The sequence below is a fragment of the Balaenoptera physalus genome (genome assembly GCF_965194825.1).
Source record: "Balaenoptera physalus genome assembly, chromosome: 17".
Lineage (NCBI taxonomy): Eukaryota > Metazoa > Chordata > Mammalia > Artiodactyla > Balaenopteridae > Balaenoptera > Balaenoptera physalus.
The window spans coordinates 85,342,416-85,362,389 of NC_138895.1; the positions used below are offsets into that span (position 1 = coordinate 85,342,416).

General features: G+C 55.6%; 1 protein-coding gene and 1 long non-coding RNA gene across 6 annotated transcripts; one reads left to right on the forward strand and one right to left on the reverse strand.

Annotated features, from left to right (window-relative positions):
- The first annotated feature begins 99 nt into the window (after window positions 1–99).
- On the forward strand, window positions 100–19,290 carry HSF1 (heat shock transcription factor 1). 5 transcript variants are annotated; one of them, XM_082432955.1, is made up of 14 exons: window positions 100–233; window positions 13,783–13,891; window positions 14,200–14,336; window positions 14,547–14,704; window positions 16,187–16,262; window positions 16,331–16,392; window positions 16,481–16,577; window positions 16,658–16,794; window positions 16,875–17,144; window positions 17,511–17,594; window positions 18,328–18,433; window positions 18,502–18,567; window positions 18,654–18,723; window positions 18,803–19,290. In XM_082432955.1, exons 1-14 carry the CDS (start codon window positions 117–119, stop codon window positions 19,006–19,008), a joined length of 1,695 nt encoding a protein of 564 aa, XP_082289081.1. In that variant the 5' UTR covers window positions 100–116; the 3' UTR covers window positions 19,009–19,290. The 5 variants fall into 5 exon arrangements, with proteins under 5 accessions (XP_082289081.1, XP_082289082.1, XP_082289083.1 ...); XM_082432956.1 differs by having other exon boundaries at window positions 18,678–18,723; XM_082432957.1 differs by having other exon boundaries at window positions 14,580–14,704.
- Window positions 3,898–13,774, reverse strand: LOC309646546. Its single transcript, XR_014255423.1, has 2 exons — window positions 4,703–13,774; window positions 3,898–4,294 (listed from the first exon to the last, which is right to left on the reverse strand). It is a non-coding gene; the product is annotated as an uncharacterized lncRNA (long non-coding RNA).
- Window positions 19,291–19,974: the final 684 nt, after the last annotated feature.

The window sequence follows — 19,974 nt, forward strand, 5'->3', positions numbered from 1 at the left end:
TGTGTGCGCAGCGAGCGGCGGCGGCGCGGCCCGCGCGGGAGGCGCGGCGGCGGCACTAGCCCGGCCCTCATCCCCTCCTCGCGATCGCCACCTCCGTTTCTCCCGCCTCGCCCGCTATGGATCTGCCCGTGGGCCCGGGCGCGGCGGGGCCCAGCAACGTCCCGGCCTTCCTGACCAAGCTGTGGACCCTCGTGAGCGACCCGGACACGGACGCGCTTATCTGCTGGAGCCCGGTGAGGGGCTGGGCGCGCCGGCCCGGGGCTTTTGGGGGCGGGCAGCAGGGCGTCGGGAAAGAGCGTCCGAGGCCGCCCCTCGTCGCTCCTGCCGCGCGCTCCCCTGGGCTGGGCAGGAAGGGCCTCTCCTCCTCGGTCTCGCGCCGACTATGTGCGGGACAACTGCGGAAGCGCGTCTGGCCTTAGGGCAGCGCCCAGTTTCGCTGGCGAGCGTTGTGCCCAGGTGGCCCCCGTAGCTTCTCAGATGAGTTACCAGGGTGGTGGGGTCAGCGGCCTTTGGGAAGAAATCAGGACTTGGCGCAGGAATTGGAGAGCGTTACTCTAGTGGAAAAGGAAAAGGAGCGAAAACAGAAAGGAAAAGGAGCGAAAACAGAAAGCAAAACGTCATAAAGTTCCGGTGGGTCTCGAGCCCGTGTCCGGAGACCAGAGCTGGGTTTCCCAAGAGCGACTTTGTTTTTCGTTTCTCTCGGGACGTCTTCATTCGCGTCCCTGCCTCCAGTTGCCTGGCAGCAGGCTCGTTTCCGTGGTCTGACCTTGCAGACCGGACAATTCAGGCTTGCAGAGGTACAGCAGAGACTGTCTGGAGTTGCGGCTGAGACAGAGAACTGTCTGCCGTTCACGTCCGGACTGTGACGTCGTGTCCGGGGAAGGCCGGAGCCCCGGGGAAGGCCGGAGCCATAGCTCAGGCCCGGCAGATGGGTGGCCTAGACCGCCCTGGGCTGCGGAGCCTCTGGGCGCCTCCAGACATGCTTGCTCTCTTGAGGGCCCAGACGCTGGCTTTCTCAGACTCTCCTAAGTACTTCTCTTTCACAGTCTTAAGCCCTTAGGAACGAAGAACAGTCAGGGCTGAAGCGAGCCCTGAACTGGAGGCTGGGTCCTCTCGTTCCTGAGTTGTCTGTTTGCTGAAGTTCTGCCTCAAGACGGGGAGAGGGAGTAAAGAGACTAGAAATCCTGCAGCGTCCTTGTGGGGGACACTTTGTGTTGGTCCCAGTCACACATCCATGTGGCACTCTCCATTCCCACTGCTTGTTTCTGTAATGGTGGGCAGCATTCCCGAAGAGGGGGCCGTGCTTTCCTGCAGCCTGTCCTGTTACCACCATCCCTTCGTTGCAGGACTTGAACTTTGCTGAGCCAAGGAAATGACCCCATGCTTCTGTCATTATCCTTCTTTCTTCCTCTTTCCGCTTTCCCTTAACTCCCAGGCAGCACTCTTTCCCGGTTTGGAGAGGGGCATCAGAGATCTTTTGGGATGTTCCGAGCTTAGTCCTACTGGGGTGGTCGCCCCGCCTCTTGACCTGCTCACTGCTTCTGCTTAAAGATCATGAGGCAGCGGGTGAAGCCCCACCAGCGAGCTCTCCAGGTCCCACTGCCTATGCTCTGGGCAAGGCCTTGGAGCAGGAAAGCGGGAACCATCAAGCCTGAGACAGCCTCGCTCACAGTGGCTGCACCACCCGCCGGCCCTGCTGGCACTTTCTCCCCGGGGGGTGGAGGGGTGCTGGCTGGAGCCTGCGCATTTGAGCCCCCCTGGTCTGTCCACAGGCCGAGCAGGGCGTGCTTGGTGCAGGAGGCAGCAGGCGGGCTGGCACTGCCAGGCAGGACAGAAACGGAGCCCTTTGCTGGGTTGGGCAGGGGCTGCAGAGCTGCCCAGCCCTGAGAAAGGAGACAGCCCCCTGCCTCAGTGATGCCCACACAAGCCCCGGGCCTCTGTCAGAAAGTCCTCATGGAGACTTCTGCAGACTTGCAGCCCGAAGTCCAACTTCCAGAGACCTTGGAAGGTTCTGGCGTCTGTGCTCTCGGTGCCTTCCCCCTTGTGCTGGAAGTTTTCTCCCCATTCTGCCAAGAGGACCCGGCGTTTGACCCAGGGGACCAGGGAAAGGCGGTAGTGGGGTGGCTGACCCTCAAGGCTGAATAATAGGGGGGGTGGGGGTGGCTTCCAGCCCCAGAAGCTCTGGCCGGGGGGCCAGTCCGGCAGTGTCGTGCATCCTCTGCACAGCCCAGGGGACGGCCAGCAGGTCGCTGCCCGGAGAGTCGTGTTGGCTTCCCCCCCTTCCAGACCCCTTGCCAGTTACCGATGCGCTTGGGGTGGAGCCACTGCTGAAGAGGCCGGGGCTGCCCTGCAGGACCCGAGGCCCCGCCGCCCTCGGGAGGGAAGCTGGCGAACGCAGTGGCTTTCCTGACCCCACTCCCACGGGACAGGGATGGGGGGAGGGAGTGCGTGGGTGAAGGAGGCTCTTCTTTTTAGGCTGCAGGCGCTTCGAGTCCCTAAGAGCGAGGGCCTCCTTCGCCTAGGATGGCCCGTGTGAGCACCGGCAGTCGGAGGGTCAGAGGGTCCCACTGGAGGGGCTGGCTGGAGAGCAGTGCCTGCAGTCAGGTCGCCAGCTCCCTGTGGGACCCTTCGAGGAGGGTCCTGGTCGCACCTGGCCGCTCCGAGCTGGCCGAGGACCGTTTTCGGGGCTCCCGCGACAGGCAGGGCTGCTCCTCCTCCCGGCCCGGGAGCCAGGTGGGCCCCAGCAGGTCCTCCGGCCCGCCCTCGGGGATGGGCAGTGGCCCCGAAAGGCCGGAGGCACACCCGGTGCAGGCTGTGAGGGGCGCTGGGGGCCTGGAGGCTCCTGGTGCCCCCTGCACCTGCCAAACAGGACATGGCCATCCCTATCCAGTCCCTGTGCGCAGCGGGAGGCCCAGCCCCTCGGGTATCGGTTCCCCTCCTTCCACAGCCCCACGTGGAGGTGACAGCTGGCCTTTTAGAGACACAGGAACTGAGTCCCAGAGACATCAGGAAACAGACGAAGAGCTGGGGGACGGCTGAGCAGGACCCAAAGTCCACGGTCTCTCGCTCACCTCTGGAGCCAGAGGCGTCCAGCTCTGGCTCACGCCTGCCCTCGCCACACTCCACGTCTCCCGGGTAGAGGGCAGCACGAGGCCTCCACCTGTGGGGTCCGGGCTCCGGCTCCACCCCACCTGCTTACTTGCTTGCTTTTTTTTTTTTTTTTAAATAAATAAATTTATTTATTTATTTATTTATTTATTTTTGGCTGCCTTGGGTCTTCGTTGCTGCGTGCAGGCTTTCTCTAGTTGTGGCGAGCGGGGGCTACTCTTTGTTGTGGTGCACGGGCTTCTCATTGTCGTGGCTTCTCTTGTTAGGGAGCATAGGCTCTAGGCACACGGGCTCAGTAGTTGTGGCTCGCGGGCTCTAGAGCGCAGGCTCAGTAGTTGTGGCGCACGGGCTTAGTTGCTCCGCGGCATGTGGGATCTTCCTGGACCAGGGCTCGAACTTGTGTCCCCTGCATTGGCAGGTGGATTCTTAACCACTGCGCCGCCAGGGAAGCCCTACCTGCTTTCTTAGCTTGACCTCAGCCACACTCGGACTGACCAGTACTTGGTCCTCATAGAATTGTAGTTTGTATTTTTACACGAGAGTCCCCCCTTTCCCCTTCCGTAGAGATGTGTAGGTATATGTATAGATGGATGGATGGATGGACAAGTCGGGCAGAGATCTATAAACGACAGGCTATGTGTGTGGCCTCCTGTCTATTTCCTCCCTCCGTGGTCCTGGGGTGGGCGAGGGGTGGTGAGGAGGGGCACAGGGGTCTCAGAAGGGGCTGGAGGGAGGGTAGATGGGCACAGCACACCTGAGCCTGAGCCTGCCTGGCTCCACTGGGCCATGTGTGCTCAGAATTCTTTATTAAAGGACCAGGAAGGGGTCAGCAGGGTCCACAGGACCCACCCTGGAATGAGCGGTCAGCTCCCATCAGATATCACAGGCGCCGGGCTAAAGACCCCAGAGCCTGCACCTTTGGCTGCAGGGTTTCCTTGAGATCTGCAGGGCTAGCAGAGGCTGGCCTCGCAGGCCGTGGAAGGAGGGAGGCCGGCTCCCTGAATGCTTCCCGATCCTGGAGGCGCTGGCAGCTGCCCCACAGTCTCCTGCCACTGGGAGGCCCCGGCAGTTACTGAGTCAGCAGTCACCTGTGTGCAGATGTTCAGCTGGGCCTGGAGACCCGAGCATGGGGCCAGCGGCTGGACATGAGCGGGGATGCTTTGGTCCTGGGGCCTGTGCTGCGACCCTGAGCAGAAATAAGAAAATGACATGAAGACAGTGCAGATGGTCCTCTTCTCGATTGCGGACAAGACGAGGGCCGGGGAGGGGACCGAAAGCGAGCTCCCCTCTGCACCCCGCCTTGTGCCTCCCGTGTCCTCCCGCCAGGCTGCGTTTCTCTGCTGCCACGTCCACGCGGCTCTAGTGGTCACACTGCACATGGGTGCCAGCCGCACGCCCACTGCTCCCGGAGCACATCACACGCACCAGTCTCTTGGGCTGGGGGACTAAAACGGGCCTTTTCTTCTGGGAATATACTTGAAAAGTACAGGTAGGCCTCTCATGGAATCACCATGGATGTTAATCCTGTTGAGTTGTGGGTGCTTTGAGAAACTATTCAAAGACAGAGATCCTCCCTCTGTAAAAATGTACTTACGTGCAAAACTTTGTATACGTTTCAGGTTGTTCACAGTTGTGTAGGAAATAGGGCCACAGTCTCTGAATTTACAGTAAGACTTGATATTTACTAAGAACTGCATCTCAGGGGCAAGGGCATTGCTCGCCAGCCAGCAGCTGGGCAACATCTTCTCCCCGGTCCTGCCGTATTTCCCATCACTGGTTTCCGTTATATCCAAGGGTAAGCCAAAACTTCCTGCAAGAATTGCACGTGGTCAGCAGAGGAGGAGGAGACATCGGGTTCTGCGATGGACTCACCAGAAGGTCCTCTCAGACTTCTAACAGACCTTAAGGTCAGGCTGGCAGGACACATTCAACATGGACTCAACCCACCAACAGTGTTCAGGATTGTTAAACAGGAGGGACAGGTGAGCCCTCCAGGTGCCTAGGCTTTCTATCTGGAGGCAGCGTTCAGACTCCGAGAGCCTGGCCTTCGGAGAAGCTGAGACAGCCAGAATTTGCAAGGCCTGGCACCAGAGAGGAAGAGCCGCATGTGAGCCCCTGCGGATCTTGGTCGAGTGCTGCTTCGCCCGTCCGTGTGGGGAGCCTGGGAAGCCGCCCGAGAACTTCCAGGGAAGGAGCAGCCACTGAGGAGCCGTGTGGTGCGCGACCTCCAGGCTCACCTAGAGTTGGCCGAGTCATCGATTCCTCACAGCCAGAGCGGAGAGACCACTCTAACATACAGAGCCCTTCACGGACCTCAGAACAGCCACGGCTTGAACGCGGGGCTGGATTAGCCCCAGAGAAAAAGGCTACCCAAATGCGGTGTAAACGAGCTTAAAAACAAGCCTTAAAAGGATCTGGCTGATCCTTTCCTGCAGAACTGAGGGTGCAGTACTCTTGAAAGGAAGACAACTAAACTCAGACACAATGTAGTAAAATTCTTCGTGTCCAGGATCTAGTCAAAACTAATAGATGATCCACTTGGCATGAGAATGTGACCTGTAACAAAGAAGAGAAAAGTCATAGTAACAAATCCAGGTGTGATGGAAGTGGCGAGCAAGGACATTAAAAGAGTTATTAAAAAAAAAAGAGTTATTAAAATGCTCTGTGTGCTCAAAGAAGTAGAGAGAAAACATTAAGACAGAGAAATGGAAGATATAAAAAGGAAGGAAATTGAACAAAATATCTCTGGAACAAGTGTCCCATGCAGAAGAATTCCAAATTATTTCTGTTGACTCCCTTCAAAGAGGTAACACATAATTCCCACCCTTCAGTGTTGGCTGCACACAGACTTCCTTCTGAGGAGTACAGGAGCGGGTGGGGGGAGAGACTGTACAGTGGAGACGCCTGACAGACAGGCCTCCACCAGCAGTGATGAGTCACGTTGACGGGTGTGCCCTGACGTGCTGTGATGGGCAGGGCAAGCCACCTCTGTGGTCTTCCTCTCCAAAAACTTATGTAACCCCAACTCATCATGAGGGAAAAACATCCGACGAATCCAAGTTGAACAACATTCTACACAATACCAGCCTAGTCCTCCTCAGAACTGTCAAGGGCATCAGAAACCAGGAAAGTCTGAGACTGTCAAGAATGACGTAAGAAGACGAGAATGTAATGTCTCGGATGATGTCCTGGAATAGAAAGACATTAGGTAAAAGCTAAGGAAATCTGAACAAAATGGGGACTTTGGTTAAAAATAAACTATCAGTATATTGATTCGTTACTTGTGGCCTATGCACTAATGCAGGGTGTTAATAATAGGGAAACTGGGCGTGGGATATGTGGGAACTCTGTACTGTCTAGCTTTTCTGTAAATCTAACTTTCTAAAATTTAGAGCTTGTTTTTATAAATCACTGGAGGGGATTAAACAGCAGATTAGAAACTGCAGAAGAAAAGATCACCGAACACTAGACTAGCAAAAGAAACTATGCAGTGATCACAGAGAGGAAAAAAAGACTGAAAAAAGTGAGCAGAGCCTTACGGGGATAATGTCACGTGGTCTGACACACAATTTAAGTTCCAGAATAAAGGAGGGAGGAGAATTTTAGAAATACTGCTTGAAATTTTCCCCAGTTTTTTTTTTTTCTTTGAAAGCTGTAAACCCACAGATCCAAGAATTTCAATGATTCCCAAGGAGGATAAAGCACAAAAAAAAATGATAACCAATGCACATCACAATCAAATTGCTGAAAGCAAGTGGTGAAGAGAAAATCTTAAAAGCAGCCAGAAAAAGAAAGGAAATTGCACACGGAAGAATAGGATAAGAATGAGACTGACTTCCGATCAGAGACAGCATGAGGCCTGGGACTGGAAGGGGCCCTGTAGGTGGAAGTCTGGTCAACACTCAAGACCTAGTGTAACTCACCACATCAACAGAACGGGGAAGAAAAGCCACATGATCTTCTCAACAGAGGCAGAAGCATTTGACAAAATTCAATATCCATTTCATGATAAAAACTCAGCAAGGGACTTCCCTGAGTGGCGCAGTGGTTAAGAATTCACCTGCCAGTGCAGGGGACACGGGTTCGATCCCTGGTCTGGGAAGATCCCACATGCTGCGGAGCAACTAAGTCCGTGCGCCACAACTACTGAGCCTGCGTTCTAGAGCCCGCAAGCCACAACTACTGAAGCCCGCGCGCCTAGAGCCCGTGCTCCGCAACAAGAGAAGCCACCACAATGAGAAGCCCACGCAGCGCAACAAAGAGTAGCCCTCACTCGCTACAACTAGAGAAAGCCTGTGTGCAGCAACGAAGACCCAACACAGCCCAAAATAAATAAATAAATAAATAAAATTTTTTAAAAAGCTCAGCAAACTAGGAAGGGAAATTCGTCGATCTCATAAAAAGCTTCTACCAAAAAAACCCTACTGCTAACATTATACTTAATGGTGAAAAACTGAATACTTTCCCCCAAGACTGGAAAAGAAGGCAAGGATGTCTGCTCTTACTGCTTTTCCTTAATATCTATTGGATGCCCTGGTCAGGCAATATGGCAAATACATAAATAAAGGACATCAAGATTGAAATGCAAGAAATAAAACTCTCTATTCATAGAAAACATTATTGTTTACTTAGCAAATCCCAAAGAATCTACAGAAAAGTTATTAGAACTAATGAATGAGTTTAGTGAGGTCACAGGATTCAAGGCCAATATACAGAAATGGAATATATTTCTATGTACTAGTAACGAACTGTTGAAAATGGAAATATTTACAGTGCTACAAAAACCACAGAACACTTACTGGTTGTATTATCTATGGCTGTGTAACCAGTCACCTCCAAACTAACTGCCTAAAACAACAAACCCTTGTTACCTCCCAGTGTCTGAGAGCCGTGAGCTGGCTGCCTCAGGATCTCTTGTGAGGGTGCAGCTATCTCAAGACTCAGCTGGGGGGACTTTCTTGGTGGTCCAGTGCTTAAGACTTCGCCTTCCAATGCAGGGGGTGCGGGTTCGATCCCTGGTCAGGGAGCCAAGGTCCCACATGCCTCTCAGCCAAAAAAACAAAAGATAAAACAGAATTAATACTGTAACAAATTCAATGAAGACCTTGAAAGTGGTCCACATCAAAAAAATCTTAAAAAAAAAAAGACTCAGCTGGGTGCTGGCAGCCTCAGTTCCTCACCATGTGGACCTCTCCTTAGGGCTGCTTTCAGCATGTCACCTTGCCTCTCCCAGGGCGAGCGATCTGAGAGAGCGAGAGCCCAAGGTGGGCTTGTAATGTGTTCTCAAATGCCGTCATGTCTGTTGGATGCTGTTGCTCATAGAGAACATTCCTGGTAGATCACGGAAGGGGACAGCACAAGCTGTGAACTCCTGGAGGTGGAGATCCTCGGAGGCCATCTGTAGGCTAGTTATCATGGGGTAAATCTTGCAAAATGTGTGTGTGTATATATATATATATATATATATATATATATACACACACACACATACACACACAAACACATATATATACGTGTATAATTTATTCATTGAAAACTATAAAACATGGCTGAGAAAAAGACGTAAGTAGGTTCCACACAATCCCAGTGAAATCCAAGCAGAAATTTTTGTGTGCACTAACCTTCAGTTTATATGAAAAAGCAAAGGACAGAGAATAGTCAAACTTTTTTTTTTTTTTTTTTTAAGGAGAACAAAGTTAGAAGACTCACACTATCCGATATCAAGACATACTGAAAAGCTATAATAATCAGTACTGAGTGATATTGGCATAACTATAAACATACAAATAAGTGGAACAGACTAGAGAGTCCAGAAGTAGGCCCACCCATTCAAGGTTATTTGATTTTTGACAAAGATGCCACTGTAATTCAATAGAGGAAGAACTGTCTTTTCAACAAATGGCGCTGGAATAATTGGACTTCCACAAGCACAAATGTGAGCCTGTCCTGTGCTTAATACTATATACAAAAATTAAACATAGATTGAAATATAAGAGCTAAAACTATGTAACTTCTAGAAGGAAAAAACCTGGACACAAATGTTCATAGCACTTATTTATAATAGCCAAAAACAGGACACAACCCAAATGTCCATTAACTGGTGAGTGGAAGACAAACTGTGGGACATCCCTACAATGGAATACTACTCAGCATTTAAAAGGAACAAACAGCTTACCCTTGCAACACTATGGCTGCATCTCAAAGGCATTATGCTAAGTGAAAGACTACATACAAACACAAAAGGCTACATACCCTGTGATTCCATTTATATGACATTCCAGAAAAGGCAAAACTATGGGGACAAAAGATCAGTGGTTGCCTGGGGATGAGGGAGGGGGTTGACTGCAAAGGGACGTAGGGGTGATTTGGGGGTAGATGGAAATGTTCTCCATTCCTCGCTTGTGCGAGTAAACAGCTGTGTGTCAGAAATGGAGAGCTGTTCATTTAAAATGGTAAACTGTACATCGATTATAGCTTCCTTTTCAGAGATATGGAGGTACGTCCCAGACGGCCAGCCATGTGGAGACACCCAATCAGTCAGCAAGGGTAGAGCTCAGCAAGCAGTCTGGCGTGGGGTGAGACAGGATGTGCTTGAGGTCGTGTGGGTGAATGGTAGATGCCACGTGGGGAGACTGAGGCACAGTGGCAGCCTGCAGATGCCACCATCAAGACTCGCAAGAGTGCAGCCTCCAGAGGAGCCCTGTTTTCTTCCCTCATTTTCCATCTGACAGGATATCCATCTCCTGTGCCACAGGCATTCCCCAGCAGCCCACCAAACTCTTCCTGTCTGAAAATGTGTGAGATCCACATAAAGCAGTGCTAAAAGGGAAATAAGAATGGCTTCTGAGCTTCCACATTAAAGTAAAAAAGAGCAAAGTAAGCCCAAAGCAAGCAGAAGGAAAGAAATAATAAAGACAACAAAAATCAATGAAATTGAAAACAGTAAAACATGATAAATGAATTCAAAAGCTGAATGTTTCAAAAGATTGAGATCGGTAACTTGTGGAATGACTGACAGAAGAAAAAAGGTAAATTACTAATATCAGGAATCACAGAGGATATATCACTACAGATGCCACAGGTGGCAAGAGGATAATAAGGAAGTACTACAAACAACTCTATGCATGTAAAGTTGATAAAATGGACCAATTCCTTGAAAAGCACAAACGGCCAAAACTCACCCAAGGTGAAACATAACTATTAGTGGTCCTGAGTCTATTAAAGAAATAGAATTCCTAGTCATAAACCTTCCTAAAAAGAGATTTTCAGGCCCAAATGATTAGACAAAAACAGTCCAAGAAAATTACAGACCAATATGCTTCATAATGTCTTCTATAAAATTTTAGCAAATCAAATTTGGCAGTACATAAAAAGAATAATGTCACAACAAATGGGATTCATCCCAGGAATGCAAGGATGGTTCAAGATTTTTAAATCAATATAATCCACCATGTTAACAATCTAAAGAAGAAGAACCACATGATCATATTATTTGATTCAGAAAAAGCATTTGACAAAATTTGATGTTCGTGATATTAAAAAAAAAAAAAATCCTTCCAGAAACTAGGAAAACTAGGGCTAGCAGGGACCTTCCTCAGCTTGATACAAAAGGATCTTTAAAAAAAAACAACACACACACACAAAAAATCCTACACCTAATATCATACATAATGGTAAGACACTGAATGCTTTGCTCATAAGATCAGAACAAAGCACAAAGTCTGTTTTCACCAGTTCTAGCTAATAGTGTACTGGAAGTCCTACCCAGTACATTAAGACAAGAAAAAGAAATTAAAGGCTAACTGGGGTGAGGGTAATTGAAGCCCCAGTATTCTCAGCCTGCCATGCCTGGGGTAGAGCCTCCATTCTATAGGTGGGGGAAAAATGGAGAAGAGAACCCTCAACCTCTTGGCTGCAATCACCAGGAATTTAGCCTCTTCACCTTCAAGTTGGACAAGATGAGAAATGCTGGTGGCCTGCCCCTCAGTAAGATACAGAAAGCCTTGGTTGTAAACTGAGGGGAGAGGAATCCCCACCTCTAGGCCATAGCCTCCCAGAGTGTCATATCAATCCAGGTGAACTGGTGTGAGGAGGACGGAATAAGTTATGGCTAAAATGTTACAGACTCGCTGTTCATACTGAGTTTTAGGTTTTCTTGAATAAATGTCTCTTCATTTGTTATATGCCTTTAGGACAATTTCCAGAGACTTTAGATGACTTAAATAAGCTTCGTTTTTTTCTTCTTGGAGTGGTTCGCTGGATCTCCTTAGCTGCCTTCACAGACAGAGAAACCTTGCCTTTATCTTCAAAGGATAGTTTTGCTGGATATAGAATTCTTGGCTGACAGGTTTTTTTTCTTTCAGCACTTTTGGTATGTCGTCCCACTGGCTTCTGGCCTGCATGGTTTCTGATGACAAATTAGCTGTTATTAGGGATTCCTTGTACATGATGGGTCTATTCTCTCTTACTGCTTTCAAGATTCTTCCTTGGTCTTTTGCTTTCTTCAGTTTGATTATGGATATCTAGATGTGAATCTCTTTGAGTTTATCCTTGGAATTTGTTTAGCTTCTTGGATATTTTTCATCAAATTTGGGAAGTTTTCTGCCATTATTTCTTCAGATATTCTTTCTGTCCCTTTCTCTCCTCTCCTTTATGCATATGTTGGTCTTTGGTGGTGCACCACATTGTCTCTGAGGCCTGTTCACTTTCTTCATTCTTTTCTCTTTCTGTCTCTCAGCCTAGGTAATCTCAGTTGAATATCTTCCTTCACGTTTGCTGATTCTTTCTTATTCCTGCTTGGATCTGCTCTTGAGCCCTCTAGTGAATTTTAAATCTGAGTTGTTACACTTTTCAACTCCAGGATTTTTTTTTGTGCATATTTATAACTTCTATTTTTATTGTTATTCTTTGTTTTAAGACATATCATTCTTATGCTTTCCTTTATTTCTTTAGATGCCATTTTGTTTTGTTCTTCGAACATATTTCAAATACCTGATTTTAAAGTCTTTGTCTAGTAAGTCCAACATCTGAGCTTCCTTAGGGACAGTTTCTTTCGGTTGCTTTTTTCCCATGTATGGGTCATACCTTGTTTCTTTGCATGTTTCATAATTTTTTGTTGAATGTTGGACTTTCCATTAATATAACGTGGCATGTGTTAAACTCAGTATCAGATTTTCTCCGCTCGCCAGGATTTGTCGCTGTTTTCTTGTCGTTGCTGTTTGTTTAGTGACTTTTCTGAACTAATTCTGGGCAGTTTGTGTTCTTTGTTGTGTGTGGTCACTGAGTTCTCTGCCCAGTTAGCTCATTGGTCAGGGAGTAAAGGGAGCAGGAATGTCCTTCAATGCCTGGAGACAATAACCCTCCCAGCCTCTGCAGGGGACTCTGTATGTGCTGGGCGTGCCTTCACCTCCCAGCCAGGTAGTTGACACCTTGACTTTCTCCTCCACTTCCTGCTTATGCAGAGCCTCAGTCAGCCAGAGGTGAGAGGGCCTTCTCAGGTCTCTCTCAGGTGTGCACACAGCTCTACATGTGCATGTGACTTCTAGATCCCCTGGAATATTTTGGAGCTTTTCAAAGCTCCTCTTGATATCTCATTCCCCAGCTCTTCCTTTTAAGTTTTCTGGTTAGCTTGTTTTTCCCCGTCTGTTGTCCACTTCTTAGGCAGCCACAAGTTTTAAAATTGCCTCTAGATGTTTTCAACAAACATCCCTAGGGAAAGGCTTTTTATACTAAGAGAGCTTCCAGTCAAATCAAACAAAAACAGCCTTGCAACTGGAACCTTCCAGGGAGTTGCCATACAGGCCTTGAAGGAGCCCCAGCCCCATTCTCACCCTGTGGCTGCCGGAATGCTGGCTCCCCCACGATTTCAGCTGTTGGTTTTCACAGCTACGGGAAAGGAGGTGGGAACAGGGCGAGTTTGAATGCCACAGCTCACTGATCTTACTGAGATTCAACCGTTTCTTGAATAAATTCTCCCCATGTTGCTGCCGTCCTTTGGGTGAGTTTCAGGGTTCTGAAGAAGTTGACTAAACATTTTTTGCTAGTTTTCTTATTGCTTCTTTGGAGGAAAAAAGCTTTAGAGGTCTCCCTTCCACCATTCCTCCTCACCTCACACTTACATCTGTTTATTGTCACGTCTGTGCCTGTGTTGAGAAGCGTTGCTGCGTCCTGGTCACTGCCGTGGGGGTCTTCCGGCTCTTCCCTGTCCCTCGTCCCGGGGGAGGACTGCGCCCGCCCCCGGGCCCTGCCAGCACAGAGGGCTGCCTTGTCGCCCTCCCAGTAGCTTTTGGACTGAGGTCAGGAAAGAAATGGAAGAGCAGCGTAGCAGTTTTTTCATCTCTGTTTTTTGTCTCTGTTGCCAAAAGAAAAACAAAGCTGCGTTTCTGAACGTGACTGTGTTGTTTTCCTCCAGAGTAACTGAAATCAGGTTCCTGTTTTCTTGGCTGCCTCCGTTTGGGGTCTTGGCTGTTCTTAGGGGAAATTTGCTGGTTAAAGCTAGCACGAGGCCCCCTGAGGGAGGCGCCTGCAGTGCTCTGAGGTGCTTCCTGAACGGCCCTCTGCAGCCCGGGTGGGCGGGCCTCGGCAAGGGTGCTGGGTCCCAGGGCGACCTCCACCCTGGGTGGGGGCACAGCCCCTGCACGGAGGCGGCTGCATGACCCCTGCATCTCCTGGCAGAGTGGGAACAGCTTCCACGTGCTGGACCAGGGCCAGTTCGCCAAGGAGGTGCTGCCCAAGTACTTCAAGCACAGCAACATGGCCAGCTTTGTGCGGCAGCTCAACATGTGTGAGTGCGCTGCCCCGGGGCCCCGCTCGCTGGCCTGGTGCAGCCCCCAGGCTCTGACCCCTGGGTAGCCCGGGGGCATGGCCCGGAGCCCGTGCACCTGCGGGGGGAGGGGGTGTCATGGGGGGTGTGGAGTCTCCCTGAGACCGAGACCACCCAGCCACCTCAGGCAGGGCTCCCAAGAGGGCAGTGCTGGGCATTTCCCCACTCCCCCAGCCTCCCTCGTCCTCCAGCGGGGCGGTGGCCGTGCTGGAGTGAGGGGCTGGGTCCCCAGCCCTGAGGCAGCACTGCCCCCACCCCGTCGCACGCAGATGGCTTCCGGAAGGTGGTCCACATTGAGCAGGGCGGCCTGGTCAAGCCAGAGAGGGACGACACCGAGTTCCAGCACCCGTGCTTCTTGCGCGGCCAGGAGCAGCTCCTCGAGAACATCAAGAGGAAAGTGACCAGCGTGAGTAGCCATCCTCCCTCCCCCACGTCCTCGGACCTCCCTCCAGGCCGTCAGCAGGAGCGGCGCCCACTCCCTGCCCTGCTGGCCTGGCCTGGCTGCACCGAGCCCTCTTCCTGCTGGCAGCCCCTCCTCCATCGGCCACCACAGCGAAGGCCCCTCCAGACCGGCAGCCCCTTGGCCCTTTCTGCTGTATCCCACCCCCCCCCCCAGGCCATCTCAGTGACTGCTCCCCTGGGGACCCAGGTGTCCACCCTGAGGAGCGAGGACATAAAGATTCACCAGGACAGTGTCACCAAGCTGCTGACCGACGTGCAGCTGATGAAGGGGAAGCAGGAGAGCATGGACTCCAAGCTGCTGGCCATGAAGCAGTAGGTGCCGGGGCGCCGGGCAGGGGGGCTGCTGGGACCAGGAGGCCTCCTGGGGAGCGAGCGCAGGAGGGGGAGGGGGCGCCAGCGGAGGGCCTCTGCCCCCAGTCCTGCCCCGCAGGCTCCGAGACAGATGCTTCAGGCCTTCCACTCTCCAGACAGGACTAGGTTCCGGCTTGCACAGCCTCCCACCCTGCCAGGTTGAACTCATTTCCAGAAGGTGGGGTGGGACCCGGTTCCCATGGCAGCAAGCAGAGCTGGGCCCGGAGCAGCGGCCACGCCCTCGAGCTCCTCACACAACCCCTGAGCGGGCGCCTGGCATCACTCGGCACGGGTGTCGCCTCTCCTCAGGCCTGGGAAGCAGGAAGCACTTTGGGTTCTTTCTGGAACCCCTGCCCCTGGGGCATGTGTGGCCACTGCAGAACCAGCTCTAGGCTCCCCCCAGCCTCCCATGTTTCTGGCTCCCCAAGTTGCAAATTCAGCTGTTTGTCTGTCTCTCATGCTACCCGGATTGTGCTCCGAATGTTGGGGGAAAGGATGCTATATATTGGATTCCTTCAAACTCCATCACCCTCCTCGCCCAATGCCAATCATCATAATTGATCACAGAGAATGTGTAATAAGGCCTCTCTTCCTCAGCCAGGACCCCTGTGGAGGCTGGCTTAGGTCTCCTCCCATGTACTTGGGGCCCTGGGGACCTCAGGAACCCCAGCCCAGGGTGGCTGTCCATGTCTCGGTGTGGCCTCAAAGCCGCTCAGAGGGCCGGCCGTCGTGCCCCCCAGACCATGGAGGTTGCTCCTGGGCCCCGACTACTCACATCAGGGCCCAGCAGAAGCCCCTGGCTGGGTGACACCTGGAGATGGGACCAGGCGAACGTGGCCTCCGGGACATGGACACCTCTCAGGGTGAAGCCAGGAGGGTCTCTCGCACGTCAACGGGACATGCCGGGGGCTGAGCAGGGCTGGCCCCCTGGAGCGGCAGACCGTGGGCTGCTCCGGTGGCCCTTTCTGCCCCTCGAGGCCACCTCTGATCCCCTAAAGGCACAGGACAACCCCCCATATGCCTCCCTGTGGCCTGAAAGCCCTACTGCCCCCTTCCCCTGGGCTCCCCTCCCATTCTCAGCCTCAGTCTAGGGAGAGACGGCCAAGGGTGGGGGCCGCCCTCAAGGCTCTGCCACCTCGACCGTGACCGAGAAGGCCCTGGGGGTCTCGGCCCAGATCCTGGGGCGTACCAGCCAGCCCTGCCCAGGTCTCCACCGCAGCCCCGCTGCCCCCGCACCTGGCACCCCCGCGCGTCCTCCCCCCGCAGCGCAACAGCGTGAGGAGGGGCGGGGGCCCTGGCCTGGCCCCCAGACCGTCCCACAGCCTGTGCTCGGGTGGGGTGGGGATGGGCCGGCAGCTGGGCTTGTGGCGAGACGCAGTCCCCCACCGCCCCGCTCCTGCCCGGGTTGGGTGGAGTGTCCTGACGGCGCCTGGTCTGTCGCAGCGAGAACGAGGCCCTGTGGCGGGAGGTGGCCAGCCTGCGGCAGAAGCACGCCCAACAGCAGAAAGTCGTCAACAAGGTGCGACGCCGGCCGGCGGGGTGCGGGGTCCCCGTCCGCAGCCAGGCTGACCACCTCTCCCCCTGCAGCTCATCCAGTTCCTCATCTCGCTGGTGCAGTCGAACCGGATCCTGGGGGTGAAGAGAAAGATGTGAGGCGCTGGGCATGCCCACCTCCTGTTGGCTGCGTCCTGGGGGCCGCCAAGGCCGGGGACGCAGCTAACCTGCCCCTCCCCACAGCCCGCTGATGCTGAATGACGGCAGCTCTGCACATTCCATGCCCAAGTACGGCCGGCAGTACTCCCTGGAGCACATCCACGGCTCGGGGCCCTACTCGGTGAGCGGCGGGCGCCGCGGGGGGGCGGGGGGGCGATGCGGCGGCAGGCGCTGCATGTGGTCACCTCCCTCTGGTGGCAGGCTCCGTCCCCGGCCTATAGCGGCTCCAGCCTCTACCCCCCAGACGCTGTTGCCAGCTCCGGACCCATCATCTCCGACATCACCGAGCTGGCCCCCGGCAGCCCCTTGGCCTCCGCGGGCGGGAGCGTAGCTGAGAGGTGGGCCAGGCGCCTTCCCGGCAGGCGGGAGCGGGTGGGGCTGGCGGAGGCGCCTGCTGACACGTGCGCCCCCTGTGCAGGCCCCTGTCCAGCAGCCCCCTGGTTCGAGTCAAGGAGGAGCCCCCCAGTCCACCTCGGAGCCCCCAGGCAGAGGATGCCAGTCCCAGCCAGCCGTCCTCCATGGTGGAGACGCCCCTGTCCCCGACCGCCCTCATTGATTCCATCCTGCGGGAGAGCGAGCCTACGCCGGCCGCCTCGGCCCCGGCCCTCGCCGATGCCGGGGGCCGCCCCCCGTCGCCCCGGCCTGCCTCGGCCCCCGAGAAGTGCCTCAGCGTAGCCTGCCTGGACAAGTGAGTGCTGTCCGCTCACCCGCCGGCCGCTGGAAGCACGGCCGGGCCTCTGACGGGGGCCGTCTGCAGGGCTGGACATGGGCGGCCCTCAGGCCTGCGGCTTCGGGCTTGCTGGGCATGAGCTCTCGGACCTGGCCCTGAGCACAAAGCTCAGGGCTGGGGAGGGAGGGAGATGCCAACCAGGTGATCCCACGGCCCTTCCCCCGCAGGAGCCCAGGCGTGTGGCCAGGCCGCCCTCTCCTGCAGCAGGCTGCTGGGTCCCTGTGTCCGTCCTGTCGCCCCAGAGGTGGGCAGGCGAGGGTGGGGGCTGGGAGTCTGCCTGGCCCCCACCTGCAATCGGGGGGCTCTTGTCTTTCTATCTTGCAGTTTGGCTCGCGCTCCACAGATGTCTGGGGTCGCCCGCCTCTTTCCCTGCCCCTCCTCCTCTCTGCATGGCCGAGTCCCGCCAGGGTTAGCGCTCTCCCACCGGGGAGGGAGGAGGGCTCTGCGGAGCTCGGGCCCCTCCCCAGCCGCGGACCGGAGCCCAGCCCGGCTGGGAGCACTCAGCCCTGCCTGGTGAACGGGCACCCCGGGCCCTCTGCGGCAGGGACTGGCCCCCGGGCTCCAGGGCCCAAGCCGGCACCCCGAGTTGCTGACTGACAGAGGACGGCCCAGGTGCTGTGCTGACTGGCCTCCTCTAAGGAGAGGGCAGGGCGTTTTTGTTCGCAGCCGCCAGGCCCGGTCTCTTTCCTGGCAGGCACAGGGGAGAGGCTGGCCCACCCGACGCCGAGCACGGCTCCTCTCCTCCTCCTGCAGTCTTCCGGTGCAAAGGCCTAAGCTTATCGAGCCTGAAAATCTGGGCCCCCGCCCCGTTCTGAGCACTGAACTCCCCCTTGGCCCTCCTGCCATCTTGGCCCAGCCTAAAATGCTGCCAGAGGCCTTATGGGGCCTCACGGTGACCGGTGACGGCGGGGCCTGAGCCACTCCCCCCGGTGGCCAAGGATCCTGGCTCGCACACCGCCCCACCGGGCCCGGGCTGGCAGCGCAGAGGGGCCCTACCTCGGAGGGCCTCCCGTGAGCCCGAGCAGGGTGGGTGGTGGCCGAGGGGAGCCCTTCTCTGGCAGGTGGGCGTGAGCGCTGGCAGGAAGGCGCCTGGGTGGGGACGCCGGAGTGCCGCTTCACCCGATTGCCTCCCTCTGGCCAGGACCGAGCTCAGCGACCACCTGGATGCCATGGACTCGAACCTGGACAGCTTGCAGACCATGCTGACGAGCCACGGCTTCAGCGTGGACACCAGCACCCTGCTGGACGTGAGTCCCGGCCCCGCCCCGCCCGCCCCGCCCACAGGCACGGCCTGACCGCCCTCCCTTCCCTGCAGTTGTTCAGCCCTTCGGTGACAGTGCCTGACATGAGCCTGCCCGACCTTGACAGCAGCCTGGCCAGCGTGCGTAGGGTGTGGGGGTGGCGGGGTGGCGGGGTGGCGGGGGAGAGGATCCGGGAGCCCTCACCACGCTCCCTCCGCCCCAGCAGATCCAGGAGCTCCTCTCTCCCCAGGAGCCCCCCAGGCCTCTTGAAGCAGAGAGCAGCAGCCCTGACTCAGGTGAGCTGAGCCTGCCCGCCCCCGCCCCCGCCCCGCGCCCTCACGCCAGCACCCTGACCTGCTCGGTCCCCGCCCCCAGGGAAGCAGCTGGTGCACTACACGGCCCAGCCCCTGCTCCTGCTGGACCCGGGCTCCGTGGACGTTGGGGGCAGCGACCTGCCGGTGCTCTTCGAGCTGGGAGAGGGCTCCTACTTCTCCGAGGGAAATGACTACGCAGACGACCCCACCATCTCCCTGCTGACGGGCTCTGAGCCCCCCAAAGCCAAGGACCCCACTGTCTCCTAGAGGCCCCAGGAGGAGGGCCGGCCCGCGCCCCCCCCCCCCCCCCCCCGTGCAGGGCTGGTCCAGTAGTACCGGGCCGGCTGGGCGGGCGTGGCCCCAGCCGGCAGCGAGGGCCCAGCCCCACGAGCAGTGGCCTCGGACTGACCGGTGCACAGGTGCTCACAGAAGCGTATTTTGGGTTTTTACGCGAGAGTCCCCCCTTTCCCCTTCTGTAGAGATACACAGGCATATACACGGACGGACGGACGGACGGACGAGACAGAGATCTATAAACGACGGGCTGTGCGTGTGGCCTCCCTGTCTGTTTCCTCCCGCGGGGGTCCGGGGCTGGGTGGGGGGGGGTGGTGAGGAGGGGCACAGGGGTCTCAGAAGGGGCTGGAGGGAGGGTAGATGGGCACAGCACGCCTGAGCCTGAGCCTGCCTGGCTCCACTGGGCCGTGTGCACGCAGAAGTCTTTATTAAAGGACCGGGGAGGGGTCAGAGGGCCCCTAGGAACGCCACTGCCAGGTCTGCACCAGGTGGGACACAGGTGGGTGCGCCATTGTGTATCTGCCCAGCAGAGCCACCTCTACTGCGCTCGTGTCACGAGGGGCCGGGCTGGCTTTGGCAAAAGGGAGGCGCGGGGTCTGGCAGAGGAGGGAGGGAGCGGGGGCACAGCACTGCCCCTGGGTCAGGCGGCCCCGTGGGTGAGCACGTGCACTCGCGGTACGGGGGGCAGGCCAGGGCAGCCCACCCGCTGTCCTGCCATTCTCCCGGCAGCCGCCCAGGAGGCAGGGGGCAGGGAGATGTGGCCTGTAACCCCTTGGACTCAAAGGGCACCCCCAGGAGGCCTCCCTCTCCCAAAAACACCACCGTGACCCAGAGGCGGCGAGGACTTGGGGCTGAGCAGCTTCTGGCTGGGGCAGGGGCAGCGTGGCTCTGAGACCAGCGCCCAGTCACCTCCTCACACACCCACCTTGTTGGGCTGTG